Here is a 19,500-nt window from a genome sequence, read left to right on the forward strand (position 1 = left end):
ATATATATACAGTTTCAAAAAAAGAGAAAATGGAGCTATCTCTTGGTCACTAGAGAGTGTTTTTTAGAGATGATGGGAGAATATCAAGGGAGTTCACAAACACAGAATGAAGTGATAACCATTACGTTTAGTGAACAAGATATAAAGAAATTAAAAATAGATCAGTCAAAGGACTTTTTTTTTTTTTTTTTTTAGAAATTATTGCTTAAAAGTGGCCGAAGTTCTTCTTGATAAGGAAAACTAAAGATAAAGATCTATATATAATGCTTTGTTATCCATACAAATACAGATTTACCTTCCAGTCTCAGGATCGAATCCAAAGTAGTGGTCTCGACACTGGTTACAGCCGAGCCCAGTGGTGGAGGGATCTCGGCAAGAGCAGTGCCCGGTGACACTGTTACAGATGTGGCTCACAGCACCAGCTGTGTGGCATGAGCATGTCAGGCAGCCGGTGGCATTGCCAGGAGAGATGTAAAAGCCTAGAAATAAGAAAAAAGCTTTCATTTTCACTTTGGGTTCAAGCTTCTCTAAAAATGACAGCGTTTTGATAGCACACAAACCCAAAATAATCTCAAGGGACCTCCAGGCCTTTGCTGTAACAGTGGCTAGAGCTCTTCTTGATGAATATATTAATGGCAAATAAAAACAACCATTCAGTCGCTTACATAAAAATTTAGTGTCGGGGCTGGGGAGGTGGCTCCGTGGTTAAGAACACTCACTGCTATTATAGGGGCCCTCAGTTCAGTTCCAAAAACATGCGTGCAACTTACAACTGTTCCAAACTTCATTGCCAGCAATTTCTAAGACCCTATTTTGGCGTCACTGGACACCAGGCACCTGTGATACATACATACATACATACATACATACATACATACATACATACACACACACACACACACACACACACACACATATATATATATATATATATATATATATATATATATATACAGGCAAAACATTCATTCACATTTAAAATTAATTAATTCACAATTTAAAGTAATTTAGGCCTATTTGAGGTTCTTTGACTAAAACTGCCCTCTTCTTTTTTTTTTCAATTTTATTGAATATTCTCTGTATTTACATTTTAAATGTTATACCTTTCCCTCCCCACCCCCCACTCCCCTTCCTCCTCCCCCTCAACTTGCTTCCATGAAGGTCCTCCCTCTCCCAATCACCCTCTCCACCTATTTGGCTCCAAATTGTTACCCAATAGGAAGTGGTATATACGATGTATCAGAGAGACATTTGGTAAAAAAGAAAAAAAGTCAGATAAAATACAAGATTTCAAGTTAACATTTAATCTAATATAACAATGATTTTTATAGTAAAAAATGCACTTTATTTGTTAAGTGGTTATTATTTGAAACTCAAACATAATCGATCATACAAAACACTGTTAAAATCCTCGGCCTTTTAACTATTTCTTTCATGCGTGATCTGCACTTCGTTAGTCATCGGGAGCTGTGGACAGTGTTTCCAAAGGATTATTAATCTTCTATTCTTCCTTCCCGCCTCCCTGTGAAGGCTACCGCTAAGTTTTTCATGGTGTGTACCAAGAACCAGTACCGCAGGAGACTCGCATACAGCCATCTGTTTAGACGTTAACATGTTCTTATGCAGACTAGAAAACAGAAGTTTAGGAAGCTTTGCGACCCCTCCCCCACACTGAACTAATGATCGCCACAAGCCAATTTCAAGCACAGGCTGTCCATCTCCAGAAGCCATTCACCCACTGGCAAGCCCTGACCTCCTCTTGATCCATTCTTCACAGTAGAGTTGAAACCACTTTTCTCAAGAGATACTTGTGATGCCTTTTCCCCTTATTGATGGCTTATTTGCTTCAAGAAAATTATAATTGCAACCATGGCTTTCCACTTTTCCCACCCCTACCCCTCTACAGTCGTTTCCCAACTCAGAAGGCTGCAGAGTTGTTTTGTTCTTTCTGTTCATGACCCTTGAATGCCTTTCTGGGGTGTGGGAGTGGGGGGGTGCTCTGTCCATGGCAATATTTTCAGTCTATCTCTTCTGCTCCATAAGCCAGGACTCCTCAAGTCCATGAGCAAATTTCTCTCGGCCAATTCAGGCATGCCTCTGATAGCTTCACTGCTTCCTGCTGATTCCCGCCAGTGCCCAGAAACATGTAATTAATCTAATTTTCATCAGCCTGTCACCTGCATCAGGGTCAGAACCGCATCTGTATAAATCATCTCTTCATTACCCATAGTAGGCCTTCACTGAACACTGATGAGCTAATACTGGACCCAAGGAGTCAGTATGTTCCACAAGCACTGCACCCACAAAGCATGCATACATATAAACATACAGTGTGTGTGTGTGTACACTCACATACCATGTACTCCCCCCATACACAGAGTTTAAAGATTTTAGTTTTATTCCACAATCCACATCCTTTCCTTATGTCAAAAGTCAAGAAAGGAAAGCAGGGCTCCTAATCCCACCCGAGTTCTTCAAAGCCTTCTGAAGCCAGAAGCCTGATGACAACAACACAAAATCAGAAAAGTCTTAGCCATTTGAAAGAATTAGAAAGGGTTCTTGGTGTAGTGTATATAGATGCATGTGTTAGCACACATGCACACATCTACTTGATACACACACACACAAGCACATAGAAAATGCTACCAAGCATGTTTAGTGGAGGCAACAGGAAACAGGGATCACAGAAACTACCTATCAGGTAAAGTTCTGGAGGATGAAACTGTAGTAACGTCATGATCTTTTGGGACATATTTGTCTTAGTGAAGAGAATAAGCCGGAAAACAAAGCCACCCCTCCCTCTGTTGTCTGTCCTATGGAGGGAAGCAGGGAATACCTGCTCAGGTCTCACATACAAGGAGGATCTGGTCACAAAGAAGCCATCGTCCTAGAGTCACAAAACAATCACTGTCCTGGTTCTAGCAGTGCTCTTAGCTTGCAGCACAGTAAATATAATGTTTGTCGGCAGTGAATGGGATAAATTGAAAGATCTAGAACACCCAGGCAGACAATTCAGGGAGGGGACATTATCTTCATGATAGTTTATCATCAGATTACATGATTTATTTCTTTACATTTATCCTCACATCCACTTGCAGGAACAGGTTACAGCCACATCAACTGGCCCAGTACCTGGTTTGTTGTATGATCCAAGTCACAAATGCCAAAAGCTTCTCTTTGGTCTCTGAGATGGAACGTGTCCTTTCTTGGAGCAAGGTGCCTAGCTTCTTACATTCACAAGGGTGGTATCATGAAGTCTTAAGAGCTCTCCAGTTTGCATAAGGGACCCCTTAGCATTGATACTTAGAATTAATTTGGACTTACTGCAAGAGCTTTGAGCCACAGAGAACTCTCCTCCAATAAAGGACCATTTTCACAAGAAATAATTTAATAGCTATGTGTCTACAAACAAGGTTGCATTTGGGTATGTATGATTAGGTAGTTCATATCTTGGAGAGCAAGATACTGTACATAAAAAACATCAGAAATGTCAGCATAGGACACCCTCTTTAAGAAAGCGTGAGAAACACACAGCATCCACTGAGGCAGAAAGCAGGCATGGTGGCTGTTAGCATGCAGAGAAAAACGCTGAGATCTCACCCACGCTGGAGCATCTAGTGAATGTGCCTCTTACCAGGACTTGATTAGAAAGGCTAATCCCACCAGTATTTTAGTTGTCCTATTTTTAAGCAGTTCAATTAGGATGACGAAGGCAACTTCCTGCACAGAGATTACTTGCCGAATCACCTGAATGTGCCTAATTCTAGACCATTACCTCTCCTTTGATGGCTTCCAACTATAGAAAACAACGTTTTCCCTCCCCTCTCGCTTGAACTTCCACTCCTGAGTGTGGCTTAATTATAACTGACCTTAATTTCTACTGTGGCTCAATACATCTCAGATCTCACACCATTACTTCAGCTTCATGGTCCGCATCTTTACATCTGTATCGTGGGAAGTGAATTTGCTCTGAAACTGTTCTCCCTCTTGAACGTCTTTCTGTGGCTTTCTTAAAACACAGGCATCGGGCCAGTGTGCTAAGTGTGTTTTCTGTGGAGCTGAGAGTTCTCAGGCGCAAGCCAGCCTGGTATAGCTTCTCCTTTCCTCTCATGTTTCAGCTGGCACAGTCCTGTACAATGCAAACATCAGGTAAAGGACAGCAGTGTGTCCAGCTCAAAGAGAGTGGCCGTCATATGGTAACTGCTGTAAGCAGTGGAACAGCCCCCAGAACCCCAGGAGTGCTACATTATTAGTAAGACTGGGGATATCGGCTCCTGTTGGGGTTATTTGCAAAGCACAGCACCTGTCCTGAGCATAAAGGAGAGCACATTTCCTAGCAATATCCCTCCAGGGGACCATGAACAACTAGGCTTTGCTAAGATCCTGAAATGGGAGAAAGAAAACAAACTTAACCTCTGGGCCCTGTTCAGGAAAGGAGGGCAGCGCTGGGCTCGGCACTCATTATAGGCCATTAGGAAACAGGACCCTGCACCTTAGACTATGGACAGGATGTTTGTGGGAGGCATCTATGGTGAGATGGGCCGCAAAATTAGGGTGTCTAGATGTAGTGCCAATGGCTGCAGATTTCCAAATCAGGATCCCAATGCTTCCTTTCATCTGGGTGTTTTTAAATAAAAAAATAATGCTGACAGCATTTTCCATAATTTTGACCCAATGTTCCTGGGAGTAAAAACACCACACTGCTCGCCACTGTGTTATTTAGGACAGTTAGCAAGCACTCTTATTAAACTCGATAGGCGATAAGGGCTCTGCATTCATTTTCTCTTTTGGCAATTGTAAGCTCCTGTTATCTTTCCAGTCCTATATACTCTTAAAGCCCAGCTCAGATTTCCTCTATTTTATTATCCATGCCCCCATCCTTGAAGAGCCCATTCTTTTCTTCTATATTACATGTTCCTTGTGCTTACAGAAAGCAGATTTCTCGGTTTAAAGCACAAGGCCTTTGTATGCTTGTAATTTTGTCTTAGACGAGCCCAGGACCCAGTATCTGGTATTACATTAAACAGACGTGCCAACTGAAAACTGGATTCAGCAACGAAGTGAGTATATAGCTTAATGGGTAGGTGGAAGGATGGGTGGATGTCTGGAAGAAAGGTTGGTGGATAGCTGGATAAAGAATGGGGGGATAGTTGGATAAACACTTAAAGTACAAAAGTATTTTTTCCTAAAGTGAGGTAAAGAGGCTCAGTAGGAATTTATGAGTCAAGAGTGACTGGTCAGCCTGGTCCAGTCTCTCAGGGAATGTGGAAAGGGATGTGGAAGTATTGGCACAATAAAAATGTGACTTTCAACAAATCATCTGAAGGATCAAATGAGAGATGGCAACTGTCAGCCCTCTAAAAGTCTCTTGTGTTTAGAACAAAGGGTGTGGTAGAAGCCAATACCCCTAAGCTTTCCCCTAGACTTGTGTGTTTTACACAAAGCTCAGCTTTCTTACCCATGTGAGCATCTGTGTGTATGTGGGAAGGCTCTTAACTCTTTGTTTTCTTCCTTTTTTTTTTTAAGACAGCATCTCACTGTGTAGCTCTAGCTGGCCAGCCACTTACTATGTAGCCTGGAACTCACAGAGGAAATGCCCGTCTCTGTCTTCTCAGTGGTGGGATTAAAGGCATGGACCACCATGCCCAGTCATAGCATACTTTCTAAGCATCGAATAGGGAGATGAAAATGACTGTACAACCATTGCATATTGCCATAACCCAGGTCAAACTTTTATGGTATACTTTCATTCTACTGCATTTCAGCATTTGTCAAACTGACACTTCCAAGTCTCTATGGTCTAGAAACTATCTCTAAAGTCTTCCAACCTAGTTTATGTAGATCATGCCATTTCTCGAGCCTGAGCTCCATTCACTCACTCAGGCAGCCGACAACAGCGCTGTGTTTCCATGCTCATTCCTTGGATTTTCCACCACAAATGAGCTATCCCAGGGCCAGAGGCAGCAAGCCAGGATCGCGTGTAGAGGGAAGTTGAAGAAGAGATGTTACAGATAATTGCAACTATATCTAATTTACAGCAGCCTCGAGCGATTTTTAATGACTCTTAAAGACAATTTTCTTCTTTTCAAAAAATGTCCCATAGTCTGAGGCACATCTGCGGTCAGATTATCAGAGACTTCTAAACGCCTCTACTCTCTTTTGCCTTACTAGGTGGGGAGGGAAGGAATCCTCCATCACGGAAATATGTGTATTACACGGAACTTCACAGCAAAGCTCCAAGGCAGAGCAGAGCACGTAGTAAATGCTCAGCATTTATTCTGCACCATTGTTATTGAAACTGTTATTATGAAGTCTTGACAGAAATGAGAGTTTTCTAAATGGAAGTTGAAATAAGGTCTTCCCTCCTTCCACACAATTGGAAGAGTGTAGTCTGGGTTCTTTCCAAGGCAAGATAAATTTCTAGCCTTTGTCGTGGGAGACATGCTTATCATGAGGCTCAACTCAGTGGGAAAAGCATATTAACTCAAAAGTTACTCCCCCCCCCCACTAAGCACATTGGTGTGCTTTGATTCTCTACGCCAACAGATGCTCCAATTCTGAAGAGAACATCAGCCACCTGATTCTAGTTCCATTGGCGGGGTCTTCATGAAATTTTGGTTTATGAGCCGTCATTTCGCCAGGAGGATACGTTTCCTAATGAAACAAGATACTTTGTTTTTCTCCCTAATTGTGTATGTGACTTACAAAGTAAAAGGCAAAAGCGAGAGCTGGAGAAAGCATGAAGCATTGTTCTGTTAGGACTCAACATGTCACAAGAAGCTGTTTCCACTATAAAATAGGCTTTATTGTATTTCAAAGCTGCGGCGCCCTCAATAAAACCCTCCATCGGCCTCTGGTTCTCAAGGACATGGGAGGGTCACTAGCTCGGGATGGCTTGACACCCTTTCCTGCCTTTCTCAGTCTGGCCTCTGATTAAGCACAGCTGCTGAATGGTAAGAGGTCATCCAGAGCTGGAGAAAAGACCAGGGGAAACATGTTTAGTACTGTATTTATTATTGTGGGTATGTGTACGTTCATCTTCATACACACACTACAAATAATTTTAAATTAAAGCATTTTAAAAATACTTAATGGAGGTTAAGCAGCATTTTTAACCTCTGCTCAAGTTATTGAATGGCGTATTAAAGCCAGTGTGGCTTTAACGTGCCTTCCACTGCACATTGCTGTGTTAACAAATTGCCTATAAATTTCAGCTGAATTAAGCCCATTCCTTGCATGTCCGTACTAAGGTTAGGTTAATAATACATGAGACTTCATTACACAAACCTTCCTCAATGGTGCTTTTTTAAGAAAGTGGGACAAGAATCTATGTGGAGCCCTCTAGCATGGGCCAATTTATATTTATAGTCACAGAAGAGAAGCAAGCAGGGTCTTTTGGCTGAGATTCTCCCTCTAGGTTCCATTGCTTGTATGTGCCTATGTGCACTGGTACCCAGTGTTATGCAATCTTTGACTCACACATGGGAAGAAGTAGGGGAGAGTAGAGACTGCTGGGTCAAGCATGTCTACTTCATAGTAAGGCTTGTGTTCTCCCTGCAAGTGTTGTTTTAAGAGCTGAAAGCCAGACGGCAACATTCAGAGTGGGGACTCTTAAGTCAGAAGATGGCAAAACCAATGGGCATCTCAATTATACTTTGCCCCATTCTTATGATGTGCATTCGTGAACACTATATCTTGTTCTGTTTTCAAAATGCACACAACTTGGGCTACTATTCCTCCTTGTGGAGTAAGAAAGTGATCATCTTGAGGCACAAGGACATTTCCAAAGGCCTTTGCTGTTCTCTTCCTAAAAATAGACAAAGGCAACTGAGGTATTTTTATACATAATTACTCATTCAATAAATATTTATGGATAGCCATTTATGAAGGTTCTGTACCATATGCCTGAGAAACAGCATCAGATGATGTGCAGCGTCACAGTAACATGAGTTGGCTGGGGAGACACTGACATAGTGAGGGATCTTCTAAAAATTGCAGACCGTGGCACCAATGGAAGCCTGCCTACTTTGTGCTTCTCTCTGCAGGAAGTCAGTGGAGGGTGGGTTCGACAAGACTTGGCTGACTTTTGGGGAGACCTGTCTCTGGCATGGTATGGCCAGGAGTCCTTGAAGAAGGATAAAGTAGAGAGCCAGAGAGTTTGGAATTTGCTTGGCTAGTTCAGGAAAAAGTTGCTCAGACTGGAGAGGAGTGAGTGGGAGTGTTAGGAAGTGATCAAAACAGAGTCACACTGTGAGGGAAAGCCCCCAGGACTGATTGTGATGGATGAGTCGGGAGCTCTGGGAGAAAGAGGAGTCAAGCCTGGTTATAATGATCTGACATGACAAGATTACAGCCCAGAAAATGCAGGGCAGCACTGTCAGTTAAACATGGTAGATTGAGCAATCTTTTTCTTCTCAAAATTCCCCCAAATGAAATTATTTTTTTTCTAAAAGCGGGTAGCAGTCAATAACAGACATTGAAGACAGAAAAATACGGATTTTTCAGTGGAGAATCCCATAGGAGCATATTGATCAAGCTCACATAAACCAAGAAAGGGTGAGCTTCAAAGCTTCAAAAATCTCTCCAGTCAGATACAGTGTTGATTTATCCCTCCCCCAAGAAAGAGGTTGTTGGGCTCACATTTTAGGAGAAGACAGGAAGCTTTATCTGCAGAAGGAGGACACAGAGGAAGGAATTGGTAGACTAAGTGTGGGGTGTTTTATCCAACAGGGAGACCGTGAAAAGGCTACCTGCAACAGATCATTTTATTTCTCAGCTTGGTCAGTCTTGGCATGTAGTTATGTGGTCAAAATCAGTCTACACATTGCAGCAAATCAATCAGGTAGATTTCCATACAACAAAAGAATGGTCATACATGAACAAACACACTTCACTGAACAGCAGAATTGTTAAATAAAAAGTGCACCAGCCTGAAAATTTCTGGAAACGAGATATACAGAAATTATAGAAACACCTAGAAAGCTGGGGAAGGTAAAATATGGCAAAACTGCTTAAACAATGGTGTGCGATTTTTATGAAAACTGAAGCACAAGTCAAGTTTCACATACCTCTTCGCAGCTGGATATTCTCAAACAATAAAGACCACTCTAGAATACAGTGAGTTTGTTCCTCATATTCTTTTTAGATGCTGCTGGAGCACATGTTGGGCTGTTTATACAAATAAACCAAGACAAGCTAAGATAGAGATGTATGAAAACTCAGGACCAGACATGAGGCAAATGCAAAGGTGAGGTACAGAAACAAGCTATGGGGTAGGTACTGCAGATTCCCCCAAATCAGAAGAGGAAGGTCAAGCTCCCAAATTCTACAAACTGCAACATTCAAGGGAAAACATCAAGTATGGTCAATATTTTTAGTAGAAAAAATAGCCAGTGTCCTGAGTCACAGAGTTAGGTAATTAAAAATACCTAGACAATTTCTCTAAGGTGATGCAAAGGCAAATACATTTTCTCCCAAAGAACTGAAGTATTGAAGTTCACACCCAAAATGTAATTAAAAAGTAGGAGATCACTAAATGGACAATATTAAAAATATTAATAAGTATAAAAGAACTGAAAGCCACAGGGTAGTTGAATATAGCAGAGCTTAGGTAGAGGGCTTTGAGGCTTCTTTAAATCACAATTTGTAAAATTATGCCCACAAGAATCTTGGTACACATAAAATTAAACTAAAAAGGGAGAGGATGCTGGGAAAATCACTCTCTGTCTTTGTTTTCACTCGATTCTCATCAGGTATCCCCAACCCCAACCCTACCCCTGCCTTGATCCTGCCTTGGTACCTCCAACCTCAAACCCCACCTCAGCTGTCTACTTGGAATTTAAATGATATTGATTGCTTATCTTTTAGGAGACTAACTCCTCTTTTACTCTTTATCTAACTAGAGATGCCACAAAACTCCTTCCAAAAGGGTGGGGACAGTTGCCATCTTCTTTCAAGGAAGGCAGAGTGGGTATTAAAGCCAGCAATGAAAAAAACAATGCTCACATTTAAAGCATTTCGAGTTTACCCTTCTCATATTTGATTTCTCAGAGCATCAGCGTCTTTGGGACAAGGCTAACTAATTCGGCTAGTGTGCGTACAAAGCCAACCTAATATCTTATGCACTGAGGATGCTTGGTCAGGAGTTTCCTTAGTTGGAGAGCCTGAGAAATACTCAGGAGTTGTATCAATAACAAGAGTGGCTGATCGGGCTGTTCTTTGAATTGAGCACTTGTAATCCTAACAAGGAAAACTGGAAACAAAAAAAGAAAGGAAGAAAAACTAAGAAACAATGACAAACTCAGTCCGCCATTTCTCTGTACAAAGCAGTTTCTGCTTCTACTGAGATCACCCCTTGGTGGGCTTTATGGGCATGGACAACACCCATCCAATTAGCCATTCATAAACTTTTACACACTCAGAGCAGTTGGTGCCACTGAGGAAGGGTGTGAAATATAGGGCCAGAGAAGGGAGCAGTTCTGAAGCTCTGCAGACCATGGCTGTAAAGTGAGCATTAAGTATTCATTTGTAGCTTAGCTTCCTACCACTTGCCCCATCAACTGACACTCAATGAAAGCTCTACTCAGTAGTGCAAGTACAATATTCTTTGATCAGTAAATCTCAACAATAATAAAAATACCATCAAATAAAGACCACCCAGCTACAACTATCATTCATGTTGCACAACAACTATATATGGCCACAACCCCAATCCTACCTTCTAACATTATCCCAACATCATTCATCACCAAAGCTATTAAAATCAACTGACTCAACCTCATTATAACAATATAATATTCTTTGATTAGTCTAAGACATCTACAGTATCCATGATCAAAAGTCTCAGTAGTGGGAGGATTTATCAGTATAAACTGTACCTTTTGGTGGAATATTACAATTCCATTCCAGAGTTTATAGTCCTGGGTCAGTATCTCTAGATGACTGGGGAAGAGACCTCATTCTAGGGAGTATGTGAGCCATATGTGAGATTATAATCAGAGCACTATAATATATATGTGTATATATATATATATATATATATATATATATATATATATATATAAAACTAACAAGGGATTGTGTTCATGTATCATTCCCTTAGCACCCCACTGGCCTTTTGCATCTCTGGGTAGTTATTTCAAATTTCACTAATAGTTAGAGCCATGTAATAAGTGGCAAACCCATGGTTGCTGGAGGGATTTCCTTAAGAGTTAGCAGATGGACTACAATCAAGTTTGTGATCTGCTAATTATCTGTATCAATTCAATGTCTTTTCCATTTTTAAAATGGGGGCTCATGTGTTTAATATAAGTACATATATGTACACAGATTCACTTCAGAAGTCTCTCTTACACTTAGCTCTCTGTGGACATGCAAAGAAATCTTGACCAAAGGGTGAGGAGTAGAAGAAAGCTGCAGTGGGTGCCATTTACATTCTTACGGAGAAACAGCACTGCCTACCACTGAGCAGCAACAATGCTGGAAGAAGCTCAGAGCTGTTGATTGCTGAAGGCAGACCGTGGCCACTAACAAGTCAGTGGCCACAGGAACTGGTCGTCTAATCCCATCCTCTCACTATTTTTCTACTGTGTTTCTCATGAAATTTTCATAATATGAGATTGTCATTCTTCTGTAAATTTAATCAACTGACTAATTATATCATATAGATACTTTGTGTGTCTATGCACCACAAACACTTCTGTGAAGGTAGAGGCCAGACAAGGTGTCTGATCCCTTGAAACTGGATTTATGGATGGCTGTGAGCCACCTTGTGGGTACTGGGAAATGAATCTGGGTCCCTGAAACAAATATAAGGATTCTGCACTGTTTGGAAATTGTTTCATTCTTGACATTCTTAACAACATAAGCATTCTCATTTTACCTTCGCCTACTCCATTTTTGCATCAAGTTCTGATTTAAATTTAATTCAACTTTTAAAAACTGATACACAACAACATACACACACACATATATACATATATACATACTCATAAACACACACACATATATGTATATATACATAAGTGTGTATGTGTATTGAGTGTGTGTGTGTGTGTGTGTGTGTGTATGTGTGTGTGTGTGTGTGTGTGTGTGTGTGTGTGTGTGTGTGTTTTCTGGACAGGACAGGACTACTATATTCATGAGTTCACAGCATTTGTGTTTGCCTATACAAGACCTGCACAAGATCAAGCCAGTTATCTAGCAAAGCACGAGAGGCGGTTCAAGAAGCCTTACCCTTACCTGAGGATCTATAAACAGCTGATGGCTTTCAAAGGAAGGCAAATCCGCTCCCTTTAAGGGTGTGGCTCCTGTAGGTCAGCCACATGAGACTGGATGACCCCAAACCCATCAAAATATAGACAACACAAATTAGAGTTGGTGGGTTATTAAATTTAAAAAAGAGAAAGAAAGTTAGGGGAGTAGGGACTTGTAAGTGGAAAGGTGAAAAGTAGGAAGAATATGGGCAAAATATTGCATGGCTTATTCAAAGAATTAGTAAAAATATTAATTAAAAATTAAAAACAAGCATGCCTTTCTGCCTAGTTCCTTAGAAGTATTTAGGACATAATGTATTCACCACACCCCTCAGCAGCATGCCAAAATTTCTTAGAATTCTGTTACTAAAATTTTTCTTCTTCCCACACTTCCCAATGTCTAGTACCTCCCTTATTCTATGCTTATGTGATCCCCACTTATCAACATCCCACACAAGGGTGAGCTCATGAGTTACCTGCCATTCTGAGCCTGGCTTGTTTCACTTAACATCCAACAGCCAGGTCTATGCAGGTCGTCTCAAGTGATGGTAATGACATGCACATTACCATCATCTGATGGCTAGACAAATAAAGCATGGTATATGCACACAAAGAAATGCTTCCTTCTCTTACACAGAACCATACAACTTTCACAAAAAGAAGTAATATAATGAAGGCACTTGGAATGAGAATGTAACATGATTTCTTGAACTTGAACTTCTTTCTAGACTCAAATCATAAGCAGCCCATGAAATAAATGTTGGCACATTTTCAAACTCGGCTTACGATCACATATTTATAGAGGTTTGAATGATCACATATTTATAGAGGTTTGAATGAACTCAACCTTCAAAACACTGATGCTTAACGTTGAGAGAATATTTCTGGTTCACTAAATACATGATGGGAAGCTAGGCAGTCTTTTAAGTGAAAACTTTTATTGGAAAAAAAATCAACCAATCCTACACATACTGAATACACAGGTCTGTTTCAATCTAGATATAAAAAAAAAAAAGTTAATACTTGGTAACCAGCAGTCTGGGTAATGGCAATAGCATCCTATACTGGCTAGACATGGAAATACCAAGAAAAATGAACCAAAGCATTAAGAAATTGGGAGCCAGGGAGATGCCACATAGGTATGAAGACTTGAGTTCAGTTCAGAAAAACACAAATTAAGAAGCCATGTGTGGTAGCATGATTCCAGCACAGGGCATGGAGACAGGGATTTCTTAGCAACTAGTCATCCAGGTTCCTGCCCCCCACCCACCCACACTAAAACCAGAACTAGAGTGGCTGAGTTGCCTCAGCAGGTTAGGGTGGAAAGCATCCTTTTGTTTTAAGTGACTGCAGAACACTTTGGGAGCACTCCTCTGGGAGCCCTTCTTTGGGAGAACTCCTCTGGGAGCCCTTCTTTGGGAGCATTCTGTTGCAGAGACATCTCAAAGAAGACAAACAGCAGAAGGATGGAAACAATGGGTTACCCTGGTTAGGATCAAGATGAAAAGAAGTGTAAGGCCAGAGACGCTCTGTCTAAGAAGGACCTGGGTGAGGCAGACGTGCATAGTGCACAGAGAAAGAAAAGGCTGTTCTTTCAGCTGTGTTGTCATGTATTTTCTCTATGTCTGCATTGACACAACACACAGGAACATGCAGAGTTATTAAGAAGGCCCAGATAGCTGGATGATGCATCAGAGTTTTATCAAAAGGAGAAGGTTTTGTTTCAGAGACGTATCCCAAGTTAGAAAAGATGTTTAAAACGGGTGTCATGCACAGTGCATGCACAATTCAGTTAGAATGAAACATTCACTTTTTTACCGGAAGATAATTAGGCAAAACATGCATCATCAGACCCGTTGGAACCCCCTTAAGCACTGAGAATCAAAGACGCAGAATCCTGGTTATTCACCATGCAGGAGACTGTACCCAGAGAATTAGACACCCTTTTAAAGGAAAAAAGTTGTTTAAAGAAAGAACACAAAATCAGTCCAGGAGAGCAAAACCTCAGGAGACAGCAAATTTGAGAGGTTGTTCATGGGGAAAAGACAGAGAATTGGCAGCTGCGTCTGGCCTGTTGTCCTGACTCTTCACGATGCCCTTATCTCCTGGGGACACTCATTCCCTACACCGAGTTAAAACAGATTCCTGGGTGCACTGATCACTTGAGATGCCCTGACATCTCTGACCATGCTCAATTAGCTCAGGGGTGCAAATGCTGTCAGAATGAGGCAAAAGAGAACCCCCCCCCCGCACCCTCCCCCATCCTCCCCTGCCCCACTTTGGAATTCCAAATGCAGGTAGCATGTAAGTGCTTCTGCATAACTGATATAGGCTCACAGGCATCATCGGGAACACATGGTGGCCAAACATCCACAGAGGGAGAAGAAGGGAGCAGGGGAGCCTCTTTGGGTGGGAGAGGAAAGGAAAATATGAATGTTGTAGCCTGGAAGGTGGGATTTTTTTTTTTTTTTACTCAGTTTTACTGCAGCATAGTTTCTTAAAGTGACATTTCCTAGATTTTTGTGTGTGTATCAATGGTTTGGATTGATCTGGTAATCATGTAGCTATTCACACAATTAAATTTTAAACTATACTAACTTATCTGAACCTCTAGGGATGTCTGTTTCTAGTCTGTCCTCTTTCACAAGGCTCAGCTCCTGGCCAACACTGACCTTAGCTTTGTTCTTATAGTTTTATGCTTTTGTCTCGCTTTCAAGTTCATGGGATCATGAATTAAGCAGCTTTATTCATCTTGCTTTTCTCCCATAGGAGTAAGAACACTACAGTTGTATCATTTGTACCCTCCCCTGCCCAACATCTTACATTTCACATTGTCTCCAAGCTCCTCTTGAATGTATGATCTCTCTGCTGGCCAGATATCCCCAGTGATGAAACAGGGGCACGGTTTTGGAAGTAACCAACAGTCACCACCCTGGAGTTAAGGCCAGCTGAATAGGCCAGCTCAATAGGAGACAACTTCTATATGTTACTGTAAACTTAGCCAAGGACCCATGGCTAGAGTATCATAAAACCCAGAGAAGAACTGACTCCTGAGATTTTCCTAAATCAATATAACTTCAGCTGTACTTAACAAAAAAGATCACCTTATTATAAAGTATTACTTTAGTTAAAAATTATATAAAAAGCAAAGGTCTTTACTCCCACTAGTAAACAATTGAAAAAAATGGACTTCTATACAGTGAGATCAGACAACCATCTGTTTAATCATATGATGGCATTCACAAATATTCCTAGATGTAACCTTATGATGCCATAGTGTACATCCCTTTCTTTAATAGTATTTTTACCAGCCACCAGCCACTTATTTAGAAATTCTGTTCATCACCTAGGTATTTGATATTGTACAGATGATTAGGTCAAATTTTCCTTTTGTCTTTTTAGAAAACAAAGTAATAATCCCCTTTGTCAGTTACGTATCTTTTAACTGATTAAAAATGCACCCACTTTAATGTAAGGAATTATAGCATGCCTCTATCAGGAAGTATGTTTGATTCCCCCAGAGCACCCCTTCTCTTCCCCACAAACAGCAAATGTACAGACAAGACAGTCTTAAGCAGGCCGAGTAGCTCGGTTTGGATGGCACAAAAGTAGCAACGGTGTTGAATGTACATTCTTTAGAAGCTGCAGCCAGACACAGGGGAATAACCCGCAGTCACCGAGCTGACAGGGAGCCTCTCTTACCTGGCTGACACTGCTCACACCTTCGTCCTTGTCGATGAGGCAGACACAGGCACTGGCCACTGACGGGGTCACAAATGCTTCCGGGTAATGTTCCCGAGGAGTCACACTCGCACGCCCGACACCCTTGACGATGGCCCACAGTCAAATTGAACCTGTGAGGCTCACACTGATGGCAATGCAGACCAGTTACCCCTAATTTGCAAGGACACTGCCCGGTTGACTTGTCACACAATAGAGAGCCATTTACTGTTCCAGTCTTCTCACAGTTACAAGGCAAACAGAGGTGGGAGTTGTTCTGATGTAGGTTGAAGTACCCTTCCTCACACTGACTGCATTGTCTCCCTCCAACACTGGGCTTGCAAACGCACTGCCCTGTCTCAGAGTCACAGATGGTCCCAGGCTGGGACCCGGTCCTGCTGCAGTCACAGGCCTCACAAGCACCCCAGGGCAACCCATAGAAGTTTTCTCTGCAAGTGTCACACTTAAGCCCTTTAGCTTCCTTCTTGCATACACACTGCCCAGAAAGTGGGTCGCAGAGTTGGTTCACCGAGCCATGGACGTTACATTGGCAGGGCTCACATCCATCACCACTAAAGTTCTGGAGAAATTTAAATCCGAAATTGCACCGATTGCATCTGAGCCCTGGAAACAAAACACATTTGAAAGGGTGAAGGGAGGAAAGATGGCATCACTGAAGAGGGCTGAAGATTCAGTATTGAACACAGATCCAAACCACAGATACCACTCCAGGATGATAGGCTATGGCAGTACTAATTTCGCCCTAACATACAAGTGGTAAGCAGGGTGCTTTGTAGAACTTAATTGCTAAACAATGCAACATAAAATGCAGAATACACGTGTTACACTGTCCCGTGCATTGGGACTTACCCGCTTTCACAAGAATTATTTTAGTAGAATAGGTTTGGAAGAATAAAAGAATGCACATGGCCATTCAAGTAACTTTTCTAAAAATAAAAAAAAAAAAAAAAAAAAAAAAAAATTGCCTGAAGAGAACTGATAAGATTTTTCCAGGAGGATCAGTAGAGTAGAAAATATCATCTGGGCAGAACAGGCAGGATCTGAGACTTACTTCTCTATCACTGTGTCTAGAATCTCAATGTAAACTGTCTTAAAGTATACATGCAAAAAATGGTAAAGGAATAAATTTTAACAGTCTTTACTGCAAATATGTTAAGCATGTAGACAGTAGATATGCCAATTAGTCTAAAACAATAATTTCAGAAATTGTCCTCATGACAGAGTGCTATGTTGTATCCCGCAAATACACCAAACTTGCATTTGCTTCTGTACCTTTAAACACTGGGGACAAGCAAACACGAACCATTGGTCTGGTAGCTGTCTTTGTGGCAGCGACGGGCACGTTTACATTCAGCTGTTAAAAATTAAATAATTCACACAAATAGAACTTATCCAGAGTAATTTTGATTCCAATCCTTTGTAGGGCCCTATATTTTATCATTTTCAATTAATATAAATTATGCTTGCCTTGGCTCATAAAGCAATCTCAGTGCTTGTCAAACCATGTGATCCAAACGCACCTGTTCACGCAAGGAGTGAACGCAGAGCCTGATGTTCTTCCCGGGTGGAGGAGCTCATATAAGTGGTTTACAAATGGAGAATATTTTGTCACTGAAACTTAAACCCCTAACAACTCGGGTTAGTCTCAAAAGAAGGACGCAGCCAGATGTCTCAAAAAAAGGGGACGTCAAAGGATGCAGCGGTGTGATGTTTAGACTCAGAGCCCTTCGTTCCCGCTACACAGACTTTATATATCTGAGACTGTAAACGTCTGCTCCCGTTGCATCAGAATCAATAGAGACATCTATTTCAAACTATAATTGCGTAATTGTAATAAAAATACCTTCTAAAACAAGAGTCACATACACACTCAGGCACTGATATGGAGAAAAGCAGCCCTGAGCTGGAAGAAAATGCATAATATGTGTGCATGTGGATAAAAATTCATTCAAACTCCAGTGGTAGGCAAGTTCCTTAACAATGATGAATGGCTCACCTAAGGCATATCATTTAATTTCAATAAGGAAAATAAAAAAGACCACGATTGCTGCAAATTTTAAAAATAACTGTATTGTTAACAAGAATTATGACTCATTTTGAACTATTAAAATCGGTCTACATGGATTCATATCAGATCAGTTTTAAAAATATGCACAGTGCTTATTTGAATATGCCATACATATTCCTGACAGGTAATCTATTCCTAACGATACTCACGGAGGCCTACAGGGCAACACACTCAGAGCTAACAAGTGCAGGCGAGTTAGCACACTTGGCATTTAATTCACATTCTTCTCCCTTTTTATTCTAGATGAATGACCTACTTTAATAAAATTATTGGTGGTAATGTATTTTACTGGTGATAGAATCATTAGTAAGATTTAACAGTTTTGTTAACTCAAACAGTTTGCCTTCTGAAACACATACAACACACCCTTGTATTTTCAGGGGGTTTGTTTCTTCCCATTAACGAGGTAATCTGCAGCAAGGACAGTTGCTAATCCTATTAGGAAAATATATATTCATGTCAAGTTTGTGATTTTATTAAAAGTCTTTCACTTGTGGAGATTTGCTCTGGAAAATCACCATTTACAGTATTGTTAAAGCGAGGATTTAATCTGCACAAAATACATATTTATATTTTCCTGCAGGACAATGTTTGCAGCATAGGTAAATGGCAATAGATCATGATGAATTACAAGTAATTAAAATTTCTTTCTGTTTTTCAAGTTGTGGGATCAAACTCCCACAGGACACACGTCACCGAATCGGAGAAGCCGCCACTCCATTGTGTACAAAGGCATGGGTTAACTTGTGTTTCCATACCTTGAATTTAAAACATGCCTCATACTTAAGAACAAAGAAAGCCACACAAAAGGAATTCGGCAAGTGACTCCAGACACGTACAGAGTCAAGCTGCCCTCCACAACTTAGCAAGACTTTGTGTTCCTAAGTTAGTGTTTGTGTCCCTGCCTGAAACAAAGGCTGGAGTAGTATTGCACACTTTTATGTAATCTTTGCTTAAACCAGAGGAGCCCTGGGTGATGTCATCATACCTGTCCATCATCTTTTAACTAATTCAAATGTTTGTACACCAGAGATGTGGAGTTTTGTATATGTATGTGTGAACGAAACAGATCGGGTTATATCACACAAAAATACATCATTCTGGATTACATGTAAATACATACATACAAAATATGCATATGTATGCATGTGTGTATCTATGTGTATGTTTCTGTGTGGTGTTCATATCACTGGTAGGCATTCTTATTATTTTGAAGTTCAGTCTCAGTAAAACCACACAGGACTTGGTGTCTTGAGTGACAATAGAAAAAGTTTCTTTTGTTCATTTGTTTTCTTGTTTGTTTGTTTGTTTGTTGTTTTTCTGGTTTTGTTTCTTAATTTACCCAGGAGTCAGGGCATGCTCGATTAAAACACAGAATGCACTTCATCAGGAGCTAGGGCATGCTCAGTTAAAACATAGGGTGCATTTCAGGCAGGA

At 40.9% G+C, this 19,500-nt stretch overlaps 1 protein-coding gene across 1 annotated transcript in view; it reads right to left on the bottom strand.

Moving 5' to 3' along the window:
- Positions 1-19,500, bottom strand: part of USH2A (usherin) — a gene marked incomplete at both ends in the record, with an annotated part of 645,989 nt that overhangs the window by 506,411 nt on the left and 120,078 nt on the right. Inside the window, 2 exons of the mRNA XM_080923960.1 lie at positions 296-479; positions 15,957-16,598. Of these exons, the coding sequence (XP_080780086.1) occupies positions 296-479; positions 15,957-16,598 (826 nt within the window). The remainder of the gene's footprint in view (positions 1-295; positions 480-15,956; positions 16,599-19,500) is intronic.

This window comes from Micromys minutus (assembly GCF_963924665.1).
Source record: "Micromys minutus genome assembly, chromosome: 1".
NCBI lineage: Eukaryota > Metazoa > Chordata > Mammalia > Rodentia > Muridae > Micromys > Micromys minutus.